The sequence below is a fragment of the Salvelinus sp. IW2-2015 genome, linkage group LG4p, assembly GCF_002910315.2.
Source record: "Salvelinus sp. IW2-2015 linkage group LG4p, ASM291031v2, whole genome shotgun sequence".
Classification (NCBI taxonomy): Eukaryota; Metazoa; Chordata; class Actinopteri; order Salmoniformes; family Salmonidae; genus Salvelinus; species Salvelinus sp. IW2-2015.
The window spans coordinates 16,893,076-16,919,151 of NC_036841.1; the positions used below are offsets into that span (position 1 = coordinate 16,893,076).

Sequence of the window (26,076 nt, forward strand, 5' to 3'; positions counted from 1 at the left end):
TGTGCGCTGCATAGGGAATAGGGTGCCATTTGGAATGGAGCCATGGAGTTCATTCTGGTCTTCAGAACGCTGTGTGACCACACTGTAATCTCCTCAACTCTGTAGTGACATGCAAGCTGCCCGCCCACCAGTTTTATATTACTCTCTCGGTTTGTCTCTTGCCATTCATTCCATCTTTATACCTCCCTATTCTTCCCTCACCCCTGCTGAGACAGGTCTGGGAGAGGAAATGGCTGCATGATTGTGGTCAGGGAGTGGATTTCTTACTGTATGGCCTCAGTGTGTGTGTGTAGCGATCATAATTCCCCTGAATGTCCAGACAGTGTCCCTGCTCTGTATTGTATCAGTGACTCTGTCCAGAATCAGAAAGGAGTACTCCATGTTCAAGAAGGCAAAAAAACAAGTCTAGTACAAAAACACATTTTAATTCAATAATGCAAAATCTGAAAAAACTGAGGCAACATTTTTTGTTCTCATTGTTTTAGTCACTATTGCATCTCAACCATATTATCCACAGCTTAAAAGCAGTTTCTAAATTTACACTGATCATTCACAGATAGCATTTCTGAAGTCATCGTTTTTTTACTTCTCTCTTACCCAGTCTGTCACACACACGTGCGCATCCCCACCCCCATTCAAGGCCAGGGCAACCCCACCCCCATTCAAGGCCAGGCACACACACACATTTAACTAACCTTGTTGGGGGCACAATTGATTCCCATTCAAAATCATATTTTCCTTAACCCTAAACCCCAAAGAAATATACTTTTCCCTTGTGGGGACAAACAAAATGTCCACAGTCAAATGTTTGTTTATTTACCATTCTTGTGGAGACTTCTGGTCCCCACAAGTATAGTTAGACAGACACTGCAGTAGTTTCACACAGACCCTTCTGTGCATTCACATTTGCTTCTGTGGAGTATAACAAGGTTGACTGAGGGTTTGGGTTAGGTTAGATTCAGACGTTGTGGTGAACCATGTCCAATCTATTGTATGTTTGAGTTGACCAGAATGCACTGCAGGTGATGATAGTGCCAATGTAGGCTCTAGTCTCTGTCTAGGGAGGGGTGGGGCTTACAGGTGCAATTGGGACCACCAAGGTACTAGCAACAGGGTTGCTTGTACAGTACATTTTCACAAACACACAATAATATTCAGCAAACCCTGTTTCGACCTGCCTTCGACCCACCTTTTGTTTAGGTGTCGTCTTCAAAAACGCTCACAAACAAAAACACGCTCTTGGAATTGTATTACATTGCTTTCTGACATTACACACTCCTTTCTCACTGACTGTCACATGAACAAACATTATTGATGAGGCTGCGAAAGCACTTTTTTCCCCCTGTTGACTAGTTGAGTTAAAGAGTCTTCATGTTTCTCTGCGTTAAAGAGAGTCTTCAGTCTTCTCTGTACACTGGTGGCAGGTGGATACCCTGCAGGTGGGTCTCCAACAACATGAATGCTGGGATAGCTGAGTGCCACACTACTGTATGATATGTAAAGGAACATTTCCTGTGAGGTCACTTCCTCTTTAATGGTGCGTTGTTGACACGATGGCTGGTTGTAGCTGAGGCAACACGCTGGATGTGTCACGATGTGTGTGAATGTCAGGACCTCCAATCACATGTCCCTAACTGTCTTAACCTGATGAGAGGGAGAGAACTACATGGGGAGGTTCTCTTCTGCACGGTTGAACCAGTCTAGTAAATGTGGAGGTGGAGGTAAGATGCCGTCTTGTTAACGTTCAAAAGCAGAAGTCGCCTCCCGGGCTCTTTCAGTTTCCCCTGAAAACCAGATGCAATCGTATTCCCCCGACCCCGCAGATGGTGCTCCTGTCTCCTTAGGCCGGCTTTCTGATTGGAGAAAAGTCTATTGTATGTTACCCCTTATCTTTTGACCGAGCTGAAAAGTTTGCTAGAGCAGATAAGATTGCTTTCTGATTATATTATAATAGCGCTGATTTATTGATAAGGCAAAAACAAGAGTGTGTCCATTCTGTTTGTTGTCTTTAATGCATTTTTGACTTGACTGCTCTTCATCAGATATCTTCATCCTCTTTGGCCCTTATGCCACCTGAGTCAGTCTGACCCAGCCTCACTCCATTCGCCAACTGAGTCCACTGTGTTCTATTTCCGCCCTCTTTCCCTCAACATCCCAATCAGATGCTGCCGTATCTCCTCTCAACCAATAAAGAGCTGTTTCAGATGGGGGGGTTGAACAAGATTTAGGTTTTGTTGTTTTGAGTGACGGGCACTTGAACACCTTTCTGTCCGGTTGCTATGGACACAAGAAATGGCAGTGGCGCCAAGAGTCAAAAACACTTTTTGAAAAATGTACTGTACAAAGTGCATAAACTGTTTCATGCACGCTATTACATGTAAGTCAGACATTCAGAACTGTAACTCACCCAATCTGTACTTCTCTCTGGCCTCGGCCCTCTCCTTGGCATCAAAGTACCAGACAGTGATGGCATAGCTGTAACACACGATGAACTGATCAGACTGACAACAGAGATTCTCAGCTCACAAGCAAGTACAGACTAATTCAGCACAGTATAGTACAGCATAGGACAGAATAGGAGAAGGTTAAGTCTGTGCTATATACGGTCAGTGGAGGGTTAAGTCTGAGCTGGTTTTGGTCCGGGGAGGGTTAAGTCTGAGCTGGTTTTGGTCCGTGGAGGGTTAAGTCTGAGCTGGTTTTGGTCCGTGGAGGGTTAAGTCTGAGCTGGTTTTGGTCCGCGGAGGGTTAAGTCAGAGTCATTGCCTCTCCTGTGGGGCTTCTCAGTGGGGTTGTGTTGTTTATTCCTGTCTCTCTCCCTCAAGCACGAGAGCTGCAACTGAACCGCCCTCCCTCCCTCCACCCCTGACCCCAATCCCAGTCAGGAAATACGTTCTTCCTGTCCTGAGCCCCACCTCACCCCCCAGCTGTCAGACCGAGAGGAGAGGACTAACTAATGAACTAGAATCAGGCCAATCACGTGTCAAATTTTTGTGGCGTACTTCTGACTACTGCGTTCCAGCATTCAGTATGTGTATGAAAAAAAAATCATGTGCATGATCACAACATCAGGCAGGAGTCTGAATAGGCTCTGGCTGAGTTCATACTTCTCTCAACAGTGGATCATCAACATGAGAGTGGATCTATAATCTGTTAAAGGGATACGTCGGGATTTTGGCAATGAAGCCCTTTATCTACTTCCCCAGAGTCAGATTAACTCCCGGATACCATTTTGATGTTGTCTGCGTGCAGTTTGAAGGAATTTGCTAATGAGTGTTAGCGCATGCTAGTAGATACCATAGACTTCCAGTCATTGCACTAACGCTAGTTATCATTGACTCGCGAAACTACCTCTAACGTCCTTCATGCTGGATGCAGAGACATACAAATGGTATCCATTCATCTGACTCTGAAGTATCCCTTTAACAGAGCAGGTAAAAGCCTCCCCAACACCATTACGAGCCTTTAGTGAACAGATACTGTACTGTGTGTGAAGGCGATAAAGTGGGTTAGAGGTTGTAACGGCTCGGCAGAGAGAGGAAGTGCGGTGGGGGGGTGGGGGTTTGAGTGGATGTGGTTATGGTCAAACCATGTGGCACACTTTCAGGGAACTGAAAGCAGTGGGAGTCATCCAAATACCTCTCTGGGAATGACTTTGTGTGCCTTAGTACATAGTAAATCTATGTTTGAGTATACAATACCTATGGGACATGTGTGTGTGTGTGAGATTGAATACATTGCGTCTCAGTGAGCATGCAGTAACTTTGTAAGTGTACATACGGTATCACTTCTCTGACCCCAGAGTCCATGTCAGCATGCATTTGTGTGTGTGTGTGTGTGTGTGTGTGTGTGTGTGTGTGTGGTGTGTGTGCGCACGCACGCGTGGGGAGAGGCCATAAGAAAGCATGGTTTTCACCCAAAAATTACAACCACGGCATTATAGTAAAAAATAAATATAAAATTATACTATGTTATGATTCTGAACACTCTCCCAAGTCCCAACAGACAAGTTTCAAATTCTCACTGAACTTTCTAGCCACAAGCATAAATTAGCTACCTGGGAAGGGCTCATCAGGACGAATGACTGAACTCACAAAAAAATCTGTTAGTCTCCACTCGACTCTCAGCTGCGCGACATACATCAATTTGTGCACCAAGCGTGTCCGTATAGCCTTTCCCGTGTGTGTGGTCACTCACCGTGTAGCGTAGGCTGGCTTAACCTCATGTGGGTTCCTGCGGTCGGACCAGAAGATGAGCAGACGGTCAAACAGCGGTTCTATGTTGGCCACCACACTCTTCCCCTCTGGATAGATCTGCAGCAGACCTCCTTGAACCTGACCACACACACAAATAGGTGTCATGTTAGATGCACATTGGTTAGAGAGGCAGGTGAGTAGCCAGAGGGTTGCCAGTTCGAAACCCATGGCTGACAGGGAAAATCTGGTGGGACTGTAAAGTATAGTAGATTAGATGTATGAGACTCAATGTTCCATTGTACCTTGACATCCCAGTTCTTGTTGAGATAGTAAATGCAGGTGATGCAGCGGCCGTCACCGTTAGGGTTGTCCACGTGACGGATGTACCCTGTGCCGTTACCTGGGTAACAGGCCACCATAGCCTGAGGAGAGAAGACGGGGATGTTAGTCGGTTACAGTAAGAACATGGGCCTCGCGAGTAGCGCAGCGGTCAAAGGCACTACAATGCAGTGCAAGACCTGGGTTCATTCCCGGGCTGTGCCACAACTGGCCGTGGCTGGGAGGCCCATAGGACGGCACACAATTGTCCCAGCGTCGTCCGGGTTAGGGCAGGGTTTGGCCGGGGGGGGCTTTACTTGACTCATTGTGTTCTAGCGACTCCTTGTGGCGAGCCGGGTGCCTGCAGGCTGATCCCGGTCGCCAGTTGAACCGTGTTTCCTCCGACACATTGGTGCGGTTGGCTCCCCAAAATTGGGGAGAAAAGGGGGACACACTTCTCCAGACTGCCTTTAAAAGAGTGACTGCCCCTAAAAAACAACTAATTCCTTTGAAAACTGCATCGATATGAGTCAGAAACATTGACTAAAAAAATACAAAATTGACTAAAAAGTGTAAATATGATAATTTTGTTCAGAAAGTCAGTCTCGTCTAAAACGGAGTTTGGAACCTCAGTGCGTTACGCGTAAATGAAGGTTGGGTTTGGATTACAATTATGCCAAGCTCCACGTAAAAATTTCCCCTCCACCCACTTCGCTTCCCTTTATTGAATGGGGCTTGGTTGTTTCATCACCCCCAACCAATGCGTTCAAAGGATCACACCCTTTTGACACTGAAAAGCCCTATACAGATTGACCATGGAATGCATGCTTCCAGCAGGATGCACAGCCAACAACTATGGTTTGCATGCCCTGCCAAAGGACCCTATATCATGCAGAATAGGTTGAGGTTCGTTGGTCCTCAGTGGTGGTGAGTATACTGGTAGCTAGACAATAGACTTCTGGTTTTGTATATTTTGATAATCATTATCACCATTATCACTAGCATTGCTATCTAGCTAACGTTAGCCTACCTCAATACAATTCAGATTTGGCTTGGAAACACGATAACATCATGATTGCGATCATCATGATTGTGATGTCGCCAGATTGACTTTAGATGCTGAATACTGTAACTTTAGCCAGATGAAGTAAGATTGAGGGGACCACCATATTTAAAAAAAACTTGGGTCTATTTTCCTGAATTTCCGCCTGACTGACGTGCCCAAAGTAAACTGCCTGTTACTCAGGCCCAGAAGCCAGCATATGCATATAATTGGTAGCATTGGATAGAAAACTTAAGTTTCTAGAAATGTTAAAATAATGACTGAGACTATTACATAATTGATATGGCAGGCGAAATTCCAACAAAACGACCCTTCATGCTGTAGCTGGGACCTTTGGGATTGCAAACAGAGGAAGATTTTCAAAAGTAAGTGATTTCTTTAATTGCTATTTGTGATTTTATGAAGCCTGTGCTGGTGGGAAAAATGTTGTGGGGCGCCATCCTCAAACAATCGCATGGTATGCTTTCGCTGTAAAGCCGATTGTAAATTGGACAACGCAGTTATATTAACAATAATTTAAGCTTTTAAATGATATAAGATACTTGTATGTTCATGAATGTTTAATATTACTATTATTTATTTGAATTGCGCGCCCTCCAATTTCACCGGATGTTGTTGACAGGTGTCCCGCTATTTAACAAGCTAACGTTAACATTGCTAGCTAGCTATTTTTTGACAAACTTTTCTAACAGTAATGGCGACATTGCCATCTCTCTAAAGTAAATTTGACGACATCTTATGGCAAAATGGTTCCCAAACAATTATTTGCCTACTTTAGTAAAGCCATCGTATTTTCATGCCACTCTGTTAGTATAATTTAGACTACAGTCACATTAGCCTCTGATGTGCAACCCATGTCTAGGGCACAAATTAATATTGGATGCAGCTATGGTCGTATTAACTAGCTAACTCATGTATGACTACAAAAGTGTACTAACTAGCAGCAACAAACTTAAACCAACCCAGGGCCATAGGAAAACATGTCACAGTTGGTTACATAGTGTAACGGCGTCACCGGACTGAATCTACTCCAATCTGCACCCAGTCTACATATGTAAAGCTTAGAATTAGCTTCCAGAATGTTTAGAATTGAGGGATGAGGACATTCGTTGACCCTGTTTTTCTGATAAACAAAGTGCACAGTTGGGTGCCAGACGGATTCCCTGGTGATGAATGGATTCCGTGACCAACCAGAAGGAGCAAAGGTCGGTATCGTAACATATCCAGCAATGTGATTGCAATGGTTTAGCGACCGCCAAAAACAATTTTATTCACATGCTATTTTTACAGCTTGTCAGGCAAGACCTCAGAATATAAGTGTGTAATGCGACAAGTACCCTTGCCAGTCTCCCTCGACTCCAGTGAAAAGGACATGCCTTCCTGAGGTATAACTGAACAGTGACTATGTGTGTATGTGTTTCACAGAAACATGTATGGTGCCAGCACATGGAAACTTGCAAGATGATGCGATGACGGACAGATGGGCTTGATACTGATGTCTCGGAATGATGTCTCGTCTTTTTTTAAATGATTGAATTGAATCAGTCAATATGGGGAGGGAGAAACCCTATGTATTCTACACCAGGATCAGGAAACTCGTTGTATACTGGGAAACCACACAGGAAGATATGACCACTGATATATTTGCCAAGGTAGCCCCATTACCACCACCAGTATCTGTATCGGCTGGGAATGACAATGAAAGGTGCACATTGTTATATTAGCAGAACACTACTTCTATGGTATTATGTAGAAGGTTGTTTTATTCTACATCAGTGGTTACAAACCGGTCGATTGCAATCGACCCGTCGATCTTCAAACATTTCTTTATGAAAGCTAACAACAATAAAGGCTTGCGCTCCCTTTTCATTTATTGGTGTTGCGCTGTTGGCGGTAGGTGCACTTGATTCAGAAGCCCTGGAAACCTAACTGTCAAACAGGGAAATGGTTCTAATTGTTTTTCCACCATTCATTTTTCCCATAGGGGATTTTAGAAACACTTAAAATAAGGGGGCTGTGTTTCATGTATGCTTACCCTGTTGTGACGTTTTGATACTGTGTAAATCTCTCTCGGACAAAGTGACTTTTATCAGTATATCTGGCTCTATTTACTCTCAGATTTGAAAATGCTAATTAGCATCAAAGTAGACATCATGCAACACTACAAATCCCTGCAAGCTCCTGCACGTCATCTCTAGCTGACACCTTTGCTAACAGGTATTGTGTCCATTTAAAACTTGCACAAGACAGTTCAAAGAATTGTTCATTTAAAGAAATGTTGCCAATTTATTAATGACTACATTTAACTAACATTAGATAGTTAATCCAGAGATTCTTACCTTTGCCACAATTCAGCAGTCTCATCCAAATCATCATGGCATTTGTAGTTCTTTATGATAGCCACATTAGCAGCTAATTAGCGTTACATTTTTGGGGGGGTAAATACTGCCGACCATATTTTTAAGTCACCTTGTCTGAGAGAGATCTGCACGGTTATCAAATTGTCACGACAGGGTAAGCCTACACAAAACACAGCCCTTATTTTAAGTGTTTCTAAAATCTCCTATGGGAAAATGGTGGAAAAACGATTGGAACCATTTACCTATTTTGACCGCTAGGTTTTAAGGGTATTATGACTCATACTGTGGTACTCTATGGTGCGTCTTGGTGGTGGCAAGGACCCACACCATGTTTGGCTTCCATCATGGCTGTAACGGCTGTCGTAGTCGTTCTCCTCCTCAGACGAGGAGGAGCATGGATCGGACCAAGATGCGGATTGGTAAGTATTCATATTTTAATGGGAAAACAACAAACACTACAAAAGTGACTAACCTGAAACAGTCCTGTGTGGCCCAAACACTGACACAGGAACAAACACCCACAAAACACAGGTGAAACCCAGGCTGCCTAAGTATGATTCTCAACGATTGACAGCTGTCTCTGATTGAGAATCATACCAGGCCGAACACAAAATCCCAACATAGAAAATCAAACCTAGACCAACCCACCCAACTCACGCCCTGACCAACTAAAACAAATACAAAACAAAGGAAAACAGGTCAGGAACGTGACAATGGCCGCCAGCATTTCTTGAGGAACAAGAGAGAAAAAAAGTGGCCAAAACAGCAGGTGCAGTTCCCCTTTAAGACGTGTTATAAAAACACAACCCAGACACTCCCTCCCTCCCCCTGAGGCAACTGGAACACCCCCGCATTGGGAGCTAGGGTGGCAGGGAAACAGCCTGGCCTGGCCTTGGGAGCTGGGAAACTTCCATCCTTCTCACCAGGGACTGAGCACGGTTTACCCTATATATGGGTTCTGAGAGAGCACTGTGTGAGTTAAGCAAGGTGATAAAGAGAGTAAGGGCCTCCCTGTAACCAACGTTAGGGCTTCCATTTAACCTGTAATTGTAGGACTACGAGGGTTAGGGTTTCGTTTGGCTACTAACGTGACGGCGGTTCTGTAGTAAGGGTTTTGTGCCATGGCCCATTTTAATAGTGTGAAGAGTGAAGCATGCACACTCAGTCTGCGCTGTGAAACTAGACGCTGTGCCTTTAAGCCATAATGGCCGGGTATGGCAGCCATGTCGCCACTCCCATTCCACTGAGCCTGTACCGTATCATCAGTGGGCCGAACCCTTTACCCACCAATCCGGTAAGAGGCTTTAGGCGGTGAGCAGTAGATGTGGTATGGCTCTGCTGTGTGTTCGGTTACTTAACCCCTTCACTGGTGTTCGTAGGGATGAAATTCCACTCCATAGGGCACCATATAGGTTACTGTACTCACTCACAGTCCCATGGTTCTGTATAGAGACAGTCCGTGTCCCAATGATTTCTCGGTGTCTTAAACACTGTGTAGGACCACTCCAATTCTAACCCGCATGCATACATTACGGGTCACACATTAATATGAACTTGGACTGTTCTAAGAACTTTATTACGGAGAAAGAAATGGGTTATCGTCTTCAAGACGTTACTCAAACACTAACTAGCTGGTCCTGTGGAGGACAGGACCGTGAGCATGTAACTTCTCAGCTAATGTTTCAACCTCACCTGTACTGGACTGGACTGGAGACAGTCCCTTGAGTATCAGTAGAGAAACAATGGCCTCTGGCTGGCATTTCCCCTGCTAGGCAAGGCTGTGTTAAAGACTAGTCCATGTGCTTCTCTAGGGATGTGTGTTTCTGAACGGGCTGGGAGTACACATTCCTTCGCTGCACGCAACTATGCGAAAAGCTAACACCACATATCACATAGGCCGGGTTTACACAGGCTGCCCAATTCGGAACTTTTTTTCATTTTGACCAAACAGATCAGCACTGAAAAAGATCTGATGTGATTGGTCAAAAGACTCATTATTGGGAAAAAATATCAGAATTGGGCTGCCTGTGTAAACCTAGCCATATTAGCACGTCTAGATCCAACACCACACATGGTGAACACACATGACGCATGACCTTGTTCAATACTAATCCTAATAATAATACTGTGTCACAAAGGCTCTGATCCAACACCTCTAGAACACCAAGGGGTGGTTTCCCAGACACAGATTAAGCCTAATACTGAAATAAAAAGCATTTTCAAAAGATTACCCATTGAGCTTGCTTTTTAGTCCAAGACTAGTCTTAATCTGTGTCTGTGGAACTGCCCCCAAGTCAACCACTTGGCCGTCATTTGCAGAGGAAGCAAATGAAGGTCAACTAAACAATGTAATTAAATGGAATGATAATGTAGGCTAGACCAACGGAATGGAACTAACAGTAAATTGGGATTTGAATATGTGTTATTATTAGGCCTACTGACGGTCGATACTGATAGTGGGTAATATTTAACATGACAGAAATGGTAAACAGAGAAAGTCGGGGTAGCCTATAAATAAGATATTCGAGAGTGCCCATCCCTGAAAATTAAAAGGCCATACAATTTAAATTCTGCATATTGGCACAGCATTTCATAATTTCAGTTTTCTGCCATACGACTGGTTTCACATTTGTCTCCGGTGATTACAAGTTAAAATATAACCAAAACAAGTGTCATTTATATTTACAATTCCCTTATCCAAATGGATTACTCATTTACCTAGCTCTTATCAGTAGCTCTTATAGTTGTACATTACAGTGCATGGAGATAGAAATAAAACCAATCTGAAAAAAATGAAGTAGGTTTCCACTTGGAACCGGTAGGTTCGCTAGACGTCATTCTTGGTTTCCTCGCTCGTAAAGGTTGTGTAATTATTAGGGAATTAAATCAAGGTCAGGAAATGGCGTATCTGTAGACACACCTCCGCCACACCTTAATTTAGTCCATCTCCACCCAAAACGAATAGCACGCTATTCTCATGCTTACATTCAAGGTCCGAATATGCATGGAGAAGTGCATCAAAATGGAATTACGTTCCATTTACTCACGCTTAACTCGAGTCGGAATCGGGCCCCTAGCCTTTGTATCTCTGCTGGGGAGGTTGTTTGGGTCAGGTTTGGTGTGTGTGTGTGTGTGTGTGTGTGTGTGTGAGAACAGGAATGTGAGAAAGAAAGCCATCAGGGTCCCGGTTGACGGTGTGTTCTGTCAGGGCACGGATACTTTATCACGATACAGATCAGGACCCTGGAGAGTACAGTACACCTCATCCCTTCATCGACTCCGAACAAGAACCTTTTCTCCCTTTTGTTTTACTCTGCCTCTCTTTTCTCACTCTTCCACTGCCTTTTCTCTCTGCCTCCCTTTGTTCTCTCTCTCACCTGGTCTTCCCTTCTCTTAATAATTATGTCATTATTTCTCCTTTTCTCTCTGTCTTTACCTTCCCTCTCCTCTGTCCCTCCATTGCTCATTCTCCTTTCTCTCTCCTCCCCTCTCCCAGCCCATCACAGAGTACAAGGGGGAAGAGTAAACACTGGTGAAGAGCAGAGGGCTGACTTCCTCCTTCACTCCAGCTAGGCTCAGTTAGACAAATATTGGCTCCGTTATCAGCAAGGAATGAGGAGCGAGCAGGGAGAGAAGACAGTATCATTCAGTGTCACTCCAGAACTGTCAAGCCCAGAAGCTTCAGTACAAAGTGACGACAAAGTCCTTCATGTTCAAATCCACTGAATCCATTACAGTGCCAGTCAGCCTTTTGCATACCGTGGTGCAAAGCAGCTGTGTCAAATACACACCTCAATAATCATATCCGACATAGTGAACAGTCACAGGATACCAAAATGACACCCAAATATGCCCATCTGTAGTCAAACCATAATCTGGCTCAGTCTCATTATGGAAGAGTGATACAGGCCAAAGTACAGGTGTTCCCTTCTGCCTGTGTGGCTCTCTGGCCAGCCTGCCGGCCACCATCGTCTCGCCTCATTACCGCGCGACGCTCACATGCTGTGTGTGTTCATTAACCTCTGACTCCAGCCCCAACCCGCTGGTCTCTACCCACCAACAAGTACCACACACACACAGCCAGGACAGAGCTCGTCTGAAGTCCCTCCAGGAGTCAGTGTGTAGAGGACAGACATTACAGTAATCCCGATGTGATTTACTGTACTGGGACTGTTAAACGTGGCTACATAATTCAACTGATAACATTGTGGTGTATAACACACAGGACATGGACTGTAAGTAAGACTTGATTAAAGGATTGGCTAGTGAACATATACAGTATAATCAGTACAGTAGTTTTTTAAGAACACTCAAAATACATCTGGCTGCTCTAATGTTATGTATTGTGTTTTGACAGATGGGGGGGGTGGGGGGGTTTGTTCACGACAGGGTCAGGCTGCTTCTGGGAAATATGATGTCATCAGCACCATGGGTGGTGGTGTTGCATTGTGGGAAAGAATGGCCTAAGGCATTTGTGTTGATCCTGACTCACTGTGGAAGAGCTCTTTATCTGGGAAAGAATGGCCTTACTAAGGCATTTGCGTTGATCCTGACTCACTGTGGAAGAGCTCTTTATCTGGGATTGAGATGGAAATCACAGTCTCAATTCACTCTGCTCTGTTGCTAAGCAATCCGTGTCAGGGCACAGAGAAATGCTGGTGAACATTTATATGTTGTCAGGCGCTTCCAGCGGGCTTCCAGAATGTTTTAGTCGCTAATAGTCGCATCCTCTAACCTCGCATCCCCTAACCGCACTCATTACCCTCACAAAAATGTCAACGGAAACAAATGAGAAAAGCACTAGAGGTAGATATTACAGCCAATAGATGTTTGACGCTTAGCGGTAGATATACAGCCAATAGATGTTTGATGCTTAGCGGTAGATATACAGCCAATAGATGTTTGACGCTTGCACTGACCATGATGTTGAAGATTGCAGCCCACTGCATGTATGCATGTAGTATTTTATAAGTGCACATTTTTTGGGGCCTGAGAGCACGTGCAACTGTTGCATACTTAACCACAATTAACATGTACCGTGCCACAGCACAGCCCTAGCCTGGAGGATATGCACACGCGTGTACAAACACACACACACACAGCTGAAAAAACAAAGTTCTTGTACACCAGCGTTCATATAGACATGAGACAGTCCAAACCAGCGCGAGTAGAGATCTAAGCCAGTAGTCAACCAGAACTGTGAGAGTCAGCCAAACCGGCATATGAGTGTCACAAACACCGTGACCGTACCACGGCATCCCAGTCGCTCTCCTCCCCTGTTGCTCCCAGCCCCCGATCTCATTCAAACGGCATGACCCGACGTGTCGCGATCAGATCAGCCTTCTTCAATCTCTCTTCAAATCTCTCAGTGCCTCCGTGCCAATCTAATGGGCACCGCTGGCACCAGCATTAATGCCCTAATAGCGCTGCCTCCTGTCTCTGCCCGCATGCCTGCCTGCCAAGATGAAGGCCAGAGAGAGAGAGAACAGGCTGTTCATGGAAAGAAGAAAAATAAAAAGGGCCGAGCACGCTGGCATAGCATAGCATACTGCTAGCAGATAAGGGGCATGGAGGACAGAGGCAGGAGGGAGATAAGGCTGAACAAATACACGGCCTGATCCTGATGAGACAGACACACAGACAGACAGGGGAGAGGGGAGAGCATCAGGGTAGTGCTAGGCGAACTAGCTAGCACTGGGATAGGTAGGTGTATACTGGGCTGGGGATTTGCCAGGCTGAGCTTAGCTGTAGTGGGCCTGTGTGGGTTATACTGGACTGGGCTGATGTGAGCTGTTCTGTGCTGTGATGGCAAATTCTGTGCCGATCAGACAGTGACAAATGGGTCGGACTGAGGCGAACTCTGTGTGCTCAGCTGGCCTGTGTATTTCTGGATGAGTCAGTAAGGCTGAGCTAAGGACAGACGGCGCCTGTCCAGGGATCGATACAGGCACATTGGGTTCTATGGCTCTCTGTGGACCTGCAGTAAGTCTCAGGCCTGACTAACCAGCTGAGCTGACACTGACATAAGTAAGATGAAGTAACACACCATGACCGTCTGTGAATTATTGGAAGCAAATAGGAAAAATAGGAGTGTATTGTTACAGGTTTATTTCTAGTGAAATAAACTTTATTGGATATTCAACCATTAAATCCCATTATTTTTCCATCTTTCTCTTCACCTCTCTAATCGCATATCCATCTTCTCACAGTTTCCATACTGAAATCAACTCCTATCACTTTCCCGCCGCTGCGGCTGAGTGTGTACTTGTTAATGAGGTCAGGTATCTAGCAGAAAAAGCTGGTCAGCCTTGATGAGTCATGCCTGGTGATGGACCCCATCTTGCTTGAGTCACACTAACCACAGGGCTGAGGGTGTGTGTGTGTGTGTGTGTGTGTGTGTGTGTGTGTGTGCGTGCGTGCGTGCGCTCCCCCATTTCCAATAACCTGACAAAGCGGTAATTTACACTATGCACACTCTATTTCATTTTCTCCCCTGCTCTGTAAATCACAATGTCACACTACCCACCAGTGTGACTCTATATGCAAACGCATACGCAACCAACCCAGTCTACTGTCAGCATAATCTGAGACCACACACACGCAAACAAACACAACGTAAACACACAGGCAGTCACACACTAGAACACGCTCGCACTGAGACACAAATAGTGACACACTGGATTTCAAACCCAAGATGGACTGCACTTGGGAAGTGCTCTCCGTATGTGAGAATCACTTGAAAGGCGAGTGGGCATGTGTTCATACAGTAAGTACAGATGTGTGACTGTTTGGCATAGGACACCGAACCGCAGTCCGGACTGCTCTCAGAGTCAGTATGAGTCATCAACCCCTGCTTGTACAAATCTCCAAAACAAGATGAGATCACAAGAACCATGCTCTTCCAGAGCCTACTCTCCCAGGACAAACAACAAGCACTAAAATCCCCTAGGAGGTCACCCAGAGAAAAGTAAATGCTCATCTTTAAAACCGTTTTGCATTCGAGTGCAATGGTTACATTATCATTCAGGCTTCTGTAAACTGAATGGGTAAGGATAGGAAGTGAGTACCTTTAAGCCTATATAAAGCTCTCATCGTTTGTTTTACATATCTCTTTGTCTTAGCAGCTAGCTTGGTACTGGATCGTGTGTGCGCTAGGCTAAATGCTAGTTGCTAGCATCTCCCTGGCTGATCCTGTGTGCAGCAGCGCGGCTGGCTCTCTGGGAGGGGCATCTGAGGGCACGCTGCACCAGACACTCATTAGGATACGGCTGGCTCTGCTGCATCGCGCGCTGTCTATCCCTCTGGACCACCTCTCATCTCACTCCTTCGAAATAACATCCATCTCTCCCTACATAAGATATCTTCTTCTTCCTTCTCTCATCCACTCTTCTCTTCATCTACTACTCTCTCTCTACCCATCTCTCTCTCTACCCATCTCTCTCTACCATCTCTCTCTTTCTCCCCATCTCTCTCTCCCCATCTCTCTCTCTCCCCATCTCTTCTCTAGCCCATCTCTCTCTCTCCCCATCTCTTCTCTTGCCCCATCTCCTTCTCTACCCATCTCTCTCTTCTCTGCTCCCTCTCCTTTCTCTACCATCTCTCTCCTCCCCCTCCTACTCTCTTCTTACCATCTCTCTCTACCTGCTCTCTCTCTCCCCATCTCTCTCTCTACCCATCTCTCTCTCTCTCCCATCTCTTCTCTAACAGTGTCTCTCTCTCCCATCTCTCTTCTAACCCATGCCTATCTCCTAACCATCTCTCTCTACAGCCATTCCTCTCTCCCTACCGCATCTCTCTCTCTCCCATTCTCTCTCTCTACCCACTCTCTCTCTTTCCCCAATCTCCCTCTTGCTACCACCAAATACTCCCTACTCTAAAACCCAATACTCTCTCTCTAGCACATCTCATCTCTCTAATACAAAACATAACTACTTCTCACCCATAAACTTCTCTCTGACCCATAACCAACTCTCTCTCTATACCATACACTAGTCATCATCCTCATACTCCAATCTCTATCTCTCCCACATACTCTGAAAAAAAGAAACTACTCTATCTCATAACCCTGATCTCTATCCTATCTCACTAAAACCCTCATCTCTCTAACACAAACATAAACTCTCTCTACTAAATACAAAGTCCAACTCTCATATACACACAATACTCACAAAAAACTCATCTCTACGCACATGCTCTTTCTCTAACACAAGAACATGACCACCTCGATAAGAAACCAAATCATTTATCTAAAAAAAACACTAAGAAAAAAAAATCAACTAATATCAATGGCGCACTTATTCATATTGATTGATATAAATTGTACGCTGCATAAAAGCGCTTGGATGGAGCTGGAGCTGGTAGTGTGATATTGACATATGAGCGTAGCATTGGGATGAGCTCCAGCTGGTGCTATAGGTGGCATTAATTAAATTAACTGGGCAAACAAAGGAAAAACACACACAATACAAGCAAGTAAGAGAAAAAAAAGAAATCACCAACAATAAATAAAAAGGAAGCACAAAAAAAGAAAAAAAAAGAAAGAAAAAGAATAACAAGACACCAAAAAAACACACACACAATAGAACACGAATAAAAAAAGAAAACACACAAGAAAGCAGAAATAAAAATATAAAACAAAAATAAAAAAAAAAGAAAGAAAGAAAAAGAAGAAAAATAAAAATAAAGACACACACACAAAAGGAACTGAAGAGACAAAACATCAATTAAAAAAACACACAGAGAAACACGAACACACACAAAAAGATCACACACACAGAAAAGAAGATAAAACACACACACAACACATTATAAAAGCATAAAAAAAAACAATAATAGGAAAAAAAAACACACAAAAAAAGAAAAAGACTGACATGTGCTACGCTCGTGACTTGTTAAAATGGCACATGTTACCAAGGAAACGGAGGGGAAATAGTTTGGCAGACAAGCTAGAGAGGGGCTGATAAGACGCAGGAGAAAGGGAGTGGGAGAGGGAGAGAGGACCGAAAGAGAGAAAAAGAAAAAAAAGGGAACAATGAGAAAGAAGGACAAAATGAAAGAATAGACACATAACACTAGAGAGAAACAATAGTGGGGGACAGTACTTACTGAGCCATATAGACAGTAGGCTAATACAGATCGGAGCTACGTACAGATCGACATAGGAAAACGAAAGAAAGTTTCAGGTTGGGGGTAAATGTATATAGCTTTTGTTGTGATTCTGTTGCGATTTAAAAACCAATAAATAAAAAGTATTAAAAGCTACAATATGTAACTTTTTGGGAGACCTGACTAAATTCACATAGAAATGTGCATTATAGATCTGTCATTCTCATTGAAAGCAAGTCCAAGAAGCGGTAGATCTGTTCTATGTGCACCATTTCTATGCTTCCCTTTCTTAAGTTTCGTTTTTGCGTCTTTTACGTTCTACTTCAAACAGCTGAAAATACAATATTTTTGGTTATTGAAAATATATTTCACAGCAGTTTAGATGGTACAATGATGCTCTACACTATATATTGCTTGTTTTGTCACAAACTGAAATTAGGCAAACTAGTAGAATTTCTGCAACAAGGAAATGGCATATTGCACCTTAAAAAAAAAAGAAGAAGAAAGATTAAAGAGCAGAGAACTGCTGGCGCAATGACCTTGTAAATTAGCCGAACTCCTCCCTCCCTTTCTGTTATTCTAATCTTTGCCTCGCCCACTTCCACCCCCTCAATTCATACCTTGATCTGTGACTCACTGCTACTGTTCTATCCACTTCCACCTAACTACATAACACACAGCAAGGACATTCTTTCCGTTCAAGATGGCACAGTATGCCAAGGCAAGAGTAGGGGAGTTGTGATGGAACATATGAGCAGGGACATTGGCTTGTGGCTCAACTAACCCATTTAACATCAGCTGCCTGCCTGCCACACTCATGGACCAGAGTAAGCATAACCTTTGACCTGGAAGAAGAATAGTCAGTTCCATGACAGAGGAGCAAAGGGCTGATGACTGGGAGAGTGACGACTCTGTTCAAACACATGGTGTCTGGGTATTACAGAACGTATGTCACTGTGGGGGCAAGGTGTATCTCTACTACTCCGACGGGGTCACCGCACAGACGCGGTTTGATAATGTAGTGTACACAGACACGCACACACTGCACCCCACGAGAGGTGTAGATCCCAAATGTATTCTGACAGCTCTGACCCACTGAACACTGGTACTGCTGCTACCCCTCACATCTCTACTGCACACACACGGTTAACCCTGGAACTGGTGCCCCACTCACACGCTAGGCTAAATCCACAAGTATTGCAGTACCACTATGACTACCACCCTACCTTACAGTTACTACTACTTCTAAATCTACAATTATTACTACCACCCTACACTACAGTTACTACTACCCTACACTACAGTTACTACTACCCTACCGTACAGTTACTACTACTTCTAAAGCTACAATTATTACTACCACCCTACACTACAGTTACTACTACCAGAGTCGACCAATACCCGACTTACAAGATTACGTAACTTTTACCTCTAAAGACCTTACAGTTACTACTTTAACTTCTAAAGCACAATTATTACACCCCCTACACTACAGTTACTACTACCCTACACTACAGTTACTACTACCCAAACCTTAGCAGTTACTACTACTTCTAAAGACTACAATTCTATTACTACCACCCACTACATTACTACAATTACTACTTACGTAAATACTACTCAAAAAGTTACCACTTACACGTTACTAACCACTACATTTCTAACCAAGTCTACAATTATTACTAAAACCCATATACAGAATACCTCTATCACTAACATTATACTAGCCAACCGTTAGTACTAGTTCGCTTACAATTACTACTCACCTTACCACTTCAGTTACTACTACTTCTATAAGCTACAACTATGACTACCACCTACAATACAGTTACTACTACCCCATCAAACTACCTTACAGTTATCTACTACTTCTATAAGCTACAATTATTACTACCTAAGCCATATTCACTACAGTTACTACTACCCGAACCTTACAATTACTACTACTTCTAAAGCTACAATTATTACTACCCATACCCTACTACACTACAGTTACTACTACCTACACTACAGTTACTACTACCTGACTTACAGTTACTACTACTTCTAAAGCTACAATTATTACTACCACCACTACACACAGTTACTACTACCCGACCTTACAATACTACTACCTCTACTCCAGTTACTACTACTTCTAAGCTACAATTATTACTACCACCCTACACTACATTACAGTTACTAACCACCCTACCTTACAATTACTACTACCCTACCTTACAGTTCTACTACTCTTCTAAAGCTACAACTATGACTACCACCCTACACTACAGTTACTACTACCGCTACCTTACATTACTACTACTATCTAAAGCTACAACTAATGACTACCACCCTACACTACAGTTACTACTACCCTACACTACAGTTACTACTACCCTACACTTACAGTTACTACTACCCTACCTTACAGTTACTACTACTTCTAAGCTAACAATTATTACTACCACCCTACACTACAGTTACTACTACCCGACCTTACAATACTACCACCCTACCTTACAATTACTACTACCCTACCTACTTACAGTTACTACTACAAACTATGACTATACCAACCCTACACTACAGTTACTACTACCCTACACTACAGTTACTACTACCCGACCTTACAATTATACTACCACCCTACCTTACAGTTACTACTACTTCTAAAGCTACAATTATTACTACCACCCTACACTACAATTACTACTACCCTACCTTACAGTTACTACTACTTCTAAAGCTACAATTATTACTACCACCCTACACTACAGTTACTACCACCCTACCTTACAATTACTACTACCCTACCTTACAGTTACTACTACTTCTAAAGCTACAACTATGACTACCACCCTACAATACAGTTACTACCTACCCTACCTTACAGTTACTACTACTTCTAAAGCTACAATTATTACTACCACCCTACACTACATTACTACTACCCGACCTTACAATTACTACTACTTCTAAAGCTACAATTATTACTACCACCCTACACTACAGTTACTACTACCCTACACTACAGTTACTACTACCCTACCTTACAGTTACTACTACTTCTAAAGCTACAATTATTACTACCACCCTAACACTACAGTTACTACTACCCGACCTTACAATTACTACTACCCTACCTTACAGTTACTACTACTTCTAAAGCTACAATTATTACTACCACCCTACACTACAGTTACTACTACCTACCTTACAATTACTACTACCCTACCTTACAGTTACTACTACTTCTAAACTACAAGCTATGACTACCACCCTCACCTTACAATTACTACTACCCTACCTTACAGTTACTACTACTTCTAAAGCTACAACTATGACTACCACCCTCTACAATTACAGTTACTACTTACCGCTACCTTACAGTTACTACTACTGTCTAAAGCTACAATTATTACTACCACCCTACACTACAGTTACTACTACCCGACCTTAACATTACTTAACTACTACTTCTAAAGCTACAATTATTACTACCGCACCTACACTACAGTTACTACTCTACCACAGACATACGTACTTTTAAGCTACAAGGTTAGCTAACTCACCGCTACACCTTACAGTTTACTCATACTCTAAGCTACAATTATTACTACCACCCTACACTACAGTTACTACCACCCTACCTTACAATTACTACTACCCTACCTTACAGTTACTACTACATCTAAAGCTACAACTATGACTACCACCCTACACTACAGTTACTACCACCCTACCTTACAATTACTACTACCCTACCTTACAGTTACTACTACCCTACACTACAGTTACTACTACCCTACACTACAGTTACTACTACTTCTAAAGCTACCACTATGACTACTACCCTACACTACAGTTACTACTACCCTACACTACAGTTACTACTACCCTACCTTACAGTTACTACTACTTCTAAAGCTACCACTATGACTACTACCCTACACTACAGTTACTACTACCCTACACTACAGTTACTACTACTTCTAAAGCTACCACTATGACTACCACCCTACACTACAACTGGGCAATTCCACTGTAATGGAAATACGCTGAGATTGTTTAACTTTAAAATGTATGCCAAACAAAAAACAAACATTGATTTCAAAGCACAACGACTGCTTTGAACAATTCACACAAATAAATAAAAACATTTACTGAAAAATTTGTGCCGATGCAAAGCTTGATAAAATCTCAGTTTTGTTCGGTTACCAAACTTTGTATCCACACAGTTCTTCATGTAATGTGTTTTTGTGAAACTGTGTGTGAAATTGTTCAAAGTAGTCCTTGTGCATAGAGTTCTATGGTTTGTTCAACTTTGAAATCAATGGTTTTTGTTTGGTATACATTTTAAAGTGAAAAAAAATGTGAGTCTCAGCGTAATTCCGTTACGATGGAATTGCCCAACTACTACCACTAGTGAGGCTACAACTACCTGAACTATTACTACTATTACATGTAGTACCCTACATTATAGCTACTACTAGTAATTCTATTAAGGCTACAACTACCACAACTATTACTGCTACGCCCTCTACCATTCTATCACAACTACCACTACTTTATCGACTGGAAATATTTCACTTCAAGCTCTTTGAGTAAATGTGGTGTAACAAAGTCTAGACAGTCCTGCAATGGCTAACACCACTGATAAGATCCAGCCCCTGGGGTCATGGTGCAGTAGTGAACAACTGAGATAATATGTTAATGTAACACAGTCACTAGTTAGCAGATTATATCAAAGTGACTTACAGTGAACACATAGGGTTATATTCAGTGTATGTACTGCGGCTTATGCAGGACTCAAACCATGCTCTAGTCTAGTTGAACCAAGGACTAGATAGGTCTGAACCCTGCATTGGGAGAGGGATGGGTGGGCTGAGAAACTGGGTCAGGGTGGGGTGGAAACCTGGCAGAATGCAGTGAGATTGGGTGAGACAGACGTAGGACTGTGACATACTACGTAAAGACAGACGTAGGACCTGGCTCAAATATCCAGACCTGCGTCACTGAGCGAGCTCACTGACAGCTTTACAGCACTGCAGCCAACTACTGCTCTTTGGTAATCGAATGAAAGTCAGTCTATTCAGGAAGTCAACTGAAATTCCAATTAAATAATTGAACAGGGCTTTTCAGTGAATTCTTAATAAACTGAAAAAGAGAAACTATTCATTAAAAAAAATATATATATATACATACATACATACATACATACATACACACACACACTTTTTTAACTTCCTGAATTGAGTGACTTCAATTTGAACCCAAACCTGTCGGTCATGTCTGGCCATTGTCTAAGCTTGTAATAAACGTTTTACGCTATGCTAAGGATGGTTAAAAATAACCACTCGTTCATACATTCATAATCTCAAACACACAAAGACAAAAACGATCCAAACAAGCGGATACGTACATAGCCATACAAAAGTAGCCTACAGTAGGCTAGGCAAGCAAACAATCAAACATATACACAGCCATCCAAACAGACACCAACCAATCAAACACACACACCCTCACCAAACCAGCCACAAGAATGCCTTGTTTGCGTATGGGTGAGAGATTGAAAGAGCGGTCTTCAAAGCTAGTGAAACACCGATCTCAGACCAGATAGCTCCAGAAGGTTGACTTGCTGCCAGTGGTATGAGAACATTGGCATAAACAGTGGCATGACAATAGGGGCATACACTGGCATGGGAGAAGTCAGGGGCATATAGGACAGCTATGGCCCCACTTACCTGAGGGTGTGGCCCTATCACATTGAATCAGACAGGGAGGAGAACAGACAGGATTACATACCCACCCTTTATCAGTGATATGATAGTGCCAGTTCAGGATCACAATTGATGATGTCATCAAAATGGGACACCGCAGCTAATCCCCCCTATCTATGGCGTAGAATTATATAAAACGTTGACATTGGTACTAATCCTTTCTATTTCAGTCTCTCCTCCTTCTCACCCCTCATCCTCCTCTCAGCATGATATGGCCATTGATGACATTGAGTCCCCAGCTCACCCTGTTCCCTTCCAAAATTCTCTGTATTTCTCTCTTCCCCAGCTTCTCGTCCCACATCTCCCCTCATCTTGTTGCTCCAATTGATGACGCCATCCCTTCCTGTCCTCAAACCCACCGCCTCTACCTGCTACCCTGCCCCTCGGTCCTCCCCCACCCTCCCAGTTCTCTCACCTTGGTGCGTCCATTGATGACACAGTCCCCCAGCTGCCCGTTGGCAGCGCTGTGCATCACGGCCTCGTCGATGTGTGCCATCAGCATGGCGATGCCCTCGCACCCCGGCTCGTGCCCCTCCACCCAGGCGATCTGGTCTCCACGGATATTCCGTGAGGGGATGCTCCTCTGGCTGACCAGCTGACCCCCCCGGAACTTCCCGCTGCGGTTCAGACTCTCCACCTCGCCTAGCACCGACTCACCCAGCCGTGGCCCCAGGAAACTGTCCTTCACACAGATACCATAGGAAGTCAGACAGGGCACGATGTACTGCTGGGCAATACTCTCCGCCGACCAGCCCGCCCCGGCCGGTAACGGTAGAGACCGGATGCTGTTGGCCTCCACCGGGGACATCTGGCCTGGAACAACCCCGGGGCCCAGCAGCGTCAACTTGTGTACATTGTGGTGCAGCTTGTTGTTGTGAGGGTCGGGCAAAGAGGGGTGAGGGGTGGTGCAGTGGTTGTGGTTGCTATGGTTATTGTTGATGCTGCTGTCGCCGTTGGCAGCAAGAGGGAGGACAGCCTTGCCGGGTTTGGAAGGCTCCGCTTTGTGAACTTCGCTCTCCGACACTCGTCTCCGTTTGCAGTCCGGGGTTATCGACTCACCTGGTCCATAGGCCATCATACCTAGAGTACCTAAACCTGAACCCACCGATAAGGCACAGCCTTTGGGAGTCTCACAACCCATGTCCCGGTTCTCCTCACCTCTCCGTTTCCGATGGTGCAGCTGTTTGACCTGTGGGTCACCATTGGGCCTCTTCACCAGAAGAATGCTTTTCTCATGTTGTGTTCTGTCCCCATTCTCCACGAGGCGTGCTCTGCTGCCGAGAGGTTGCGCAAGGCCATTGGGTGTCTCCCCCACCCCTTTCACTTTCGGAGGGTAACCGTTGGGACTTTGCGCCAAAACCCCACTGTGGTTGCCCTCGATGGTTGCGGATGGAGACACAATCCCACCGTTATAGAACGGCAGCCGAGTATTCGTCTGTTTCTTTAAAACCGTGATGCTGGAAGTGCTTGTTTTTGAAGCCAGACCAGACAGTAATTCCGCGGCCGTGGCGCTCCCAACCGGCGCTATGCCCTGGCAGTAGCCGTTTAGTCCATTAAGTCCCATGTTGGGTTGGAAAGGTTGAAACTCGGCAGCTCCAAATATGTGTTCACCGTTTGTTACTCTCTCGCCGGCAGCTGGAAAACTGTTGTGTTCGTGGGAAGAGCTTGGATTTAAAAGGTTCGTGTGTTCCAAGCGCTCCATTTCATCTCGTCTAGTGCTGGATGCGCACGTAGCCCACGTCCTCGCCTCATTTTTTACGGGAGCCACCGTGCGAGAGCGAGAGTGCAGCACAACTGCCGAGGCTGCAAAGCCACAGCTTTGGAAAGTTTCATATTAAAAAGTCTCCTTGCCACCGTTTTTCTTTCATTCATGATTTTTCTTTAAATGGTTTCACATTTGTCTTCTATTGAAATGTTTTCTGGTATTCAGAAGCTTGAAATGTTTCTAAAACAAAATGATACAATAATTACTTGACTGCGATTACCGTTATAGCCTATAATATGTAGGCTAATCGCATAGCCTCACATGCTTGGGACAAAATACTCAAGCTAAACATAAATCAGCCTAATTTTCCCACCAGGCCTAGACCATTCATATTCCATAAATTAAGAAACCTGTAAGGGACCCTACACTTTGTAGACACATTTAACCGTAGGCCTAATATCTTATGTAGCGTCGCCTACATTTACTGACAAACTTGAAATAGGCCTACATTGCTTTAAATATGTTTTATTATATTCTAATAATATATTCTATTCCGACATAGGGCTATAGTGACCCGGGTAGTTAAATAGTAATTGATTTGTTACAGCAGTTCAATCCTAAAATATATTTATGACAATATATTTCAGGCAATAACAACACATTAAAGTCATAATATTGATATCGGTTATAATAATTCCCCACTTCACGATGAGGGGGTAAACACACTGTCAGAGCAGCTAATCTATAGAACGCGTGCCACTCTACCTTGCTATGCATTCACATTACTTAGTGTATAGCCTGCATGCATAGCCAATAACTTAAGACATATAGCCTACACGTGTTTGCGTTCCTTCCAAAAATACAGATAGCCTATATTGGATTATTTTGGAGTGAGTTTAGCTATGATTCGGAAATCAATTCAACAACGTGCATGTAATAATAGTATCCCGTGAAAAATATAGCCCTCTATCTGTCATCTGATTGTACACTTACCTATCAGTAACGCAAAGCTTCCAGTAACGTAGCCTACGTGACCGGCTGAGGGTACGTCTGTTATTTCCGGGATTGTCTTGGTGATGTTCTAGACACATTTCTTTGTTTAACCTATAAATATCCATATATGTCCACCACCCGGGGTTAAAATTGGAAACTGATGCTTGTCCTGGGGAGGGAACTACCGCTTCTGCCGCGGGAGGCACGGTAGGTTCCCCTCAATCAACAAAAAGTACGCTCCATTCCCCCGCCGATCCTCCGCTGGTAACTCCCACTAGCATCTCTCTCTCTATCTCTCCTGCCTCGCTCTCCCTCTCCTGTCCATGAACGACCCTGTCAATTACACGTGCTCATGAACAAGTCATGTGACACCAAACTGCTACAGAAACAAAATACATTCCACGCATGTGTTAAGACTATTTATAAGGTCATCTTCAATATGTTGTGGGTTCATAAAGTGTAATATTAGGATCTAAAATATAAGGGAAACAGTGGAGTGTATTCATGGATGACAATGGAAGGCAGGCTTCCCCAAATATTTGTCCAATAAAAATGATAAAATAATCTCTCTTTCATC

General features: G+C 43.8%; 1 protein-coding gene across 1 annotated transcript; it reads right to left on the bottom strand.

The window, feature by feature from the left end:
* Window positions 1-406: 406 nt before the first annotated feature.
* LOC111960615 (uncharacterized) lies at window positions 407-25,836 on the bottom strand. The gene is made up of 6 exons (XM_023982688.2): window positions 25,500-25,836; window positions 23,217-24,746; window positions 4,496-4,615; window positions 4,195-4,331; window positions 2,408-2,475; window positions 407-2,277 (listed from the first exon to the last, which is right to left on the bottom strand). Exons 2-6 carry the CDS (start codon window positions 24,501-24,503, stop codon window positions 2,225-2,227), a joined length of 1,665 nt encoding a protein of 554 aa, XP_023838456.1. The 5' UTR covers window positions 24,504-24,746; window positions 25,500-25,836; the 3' UTR covers window positions 407-2,224.
* Between the last annotated feature and the right edge of the window lie 240 nt (window positions 25,837-26,076).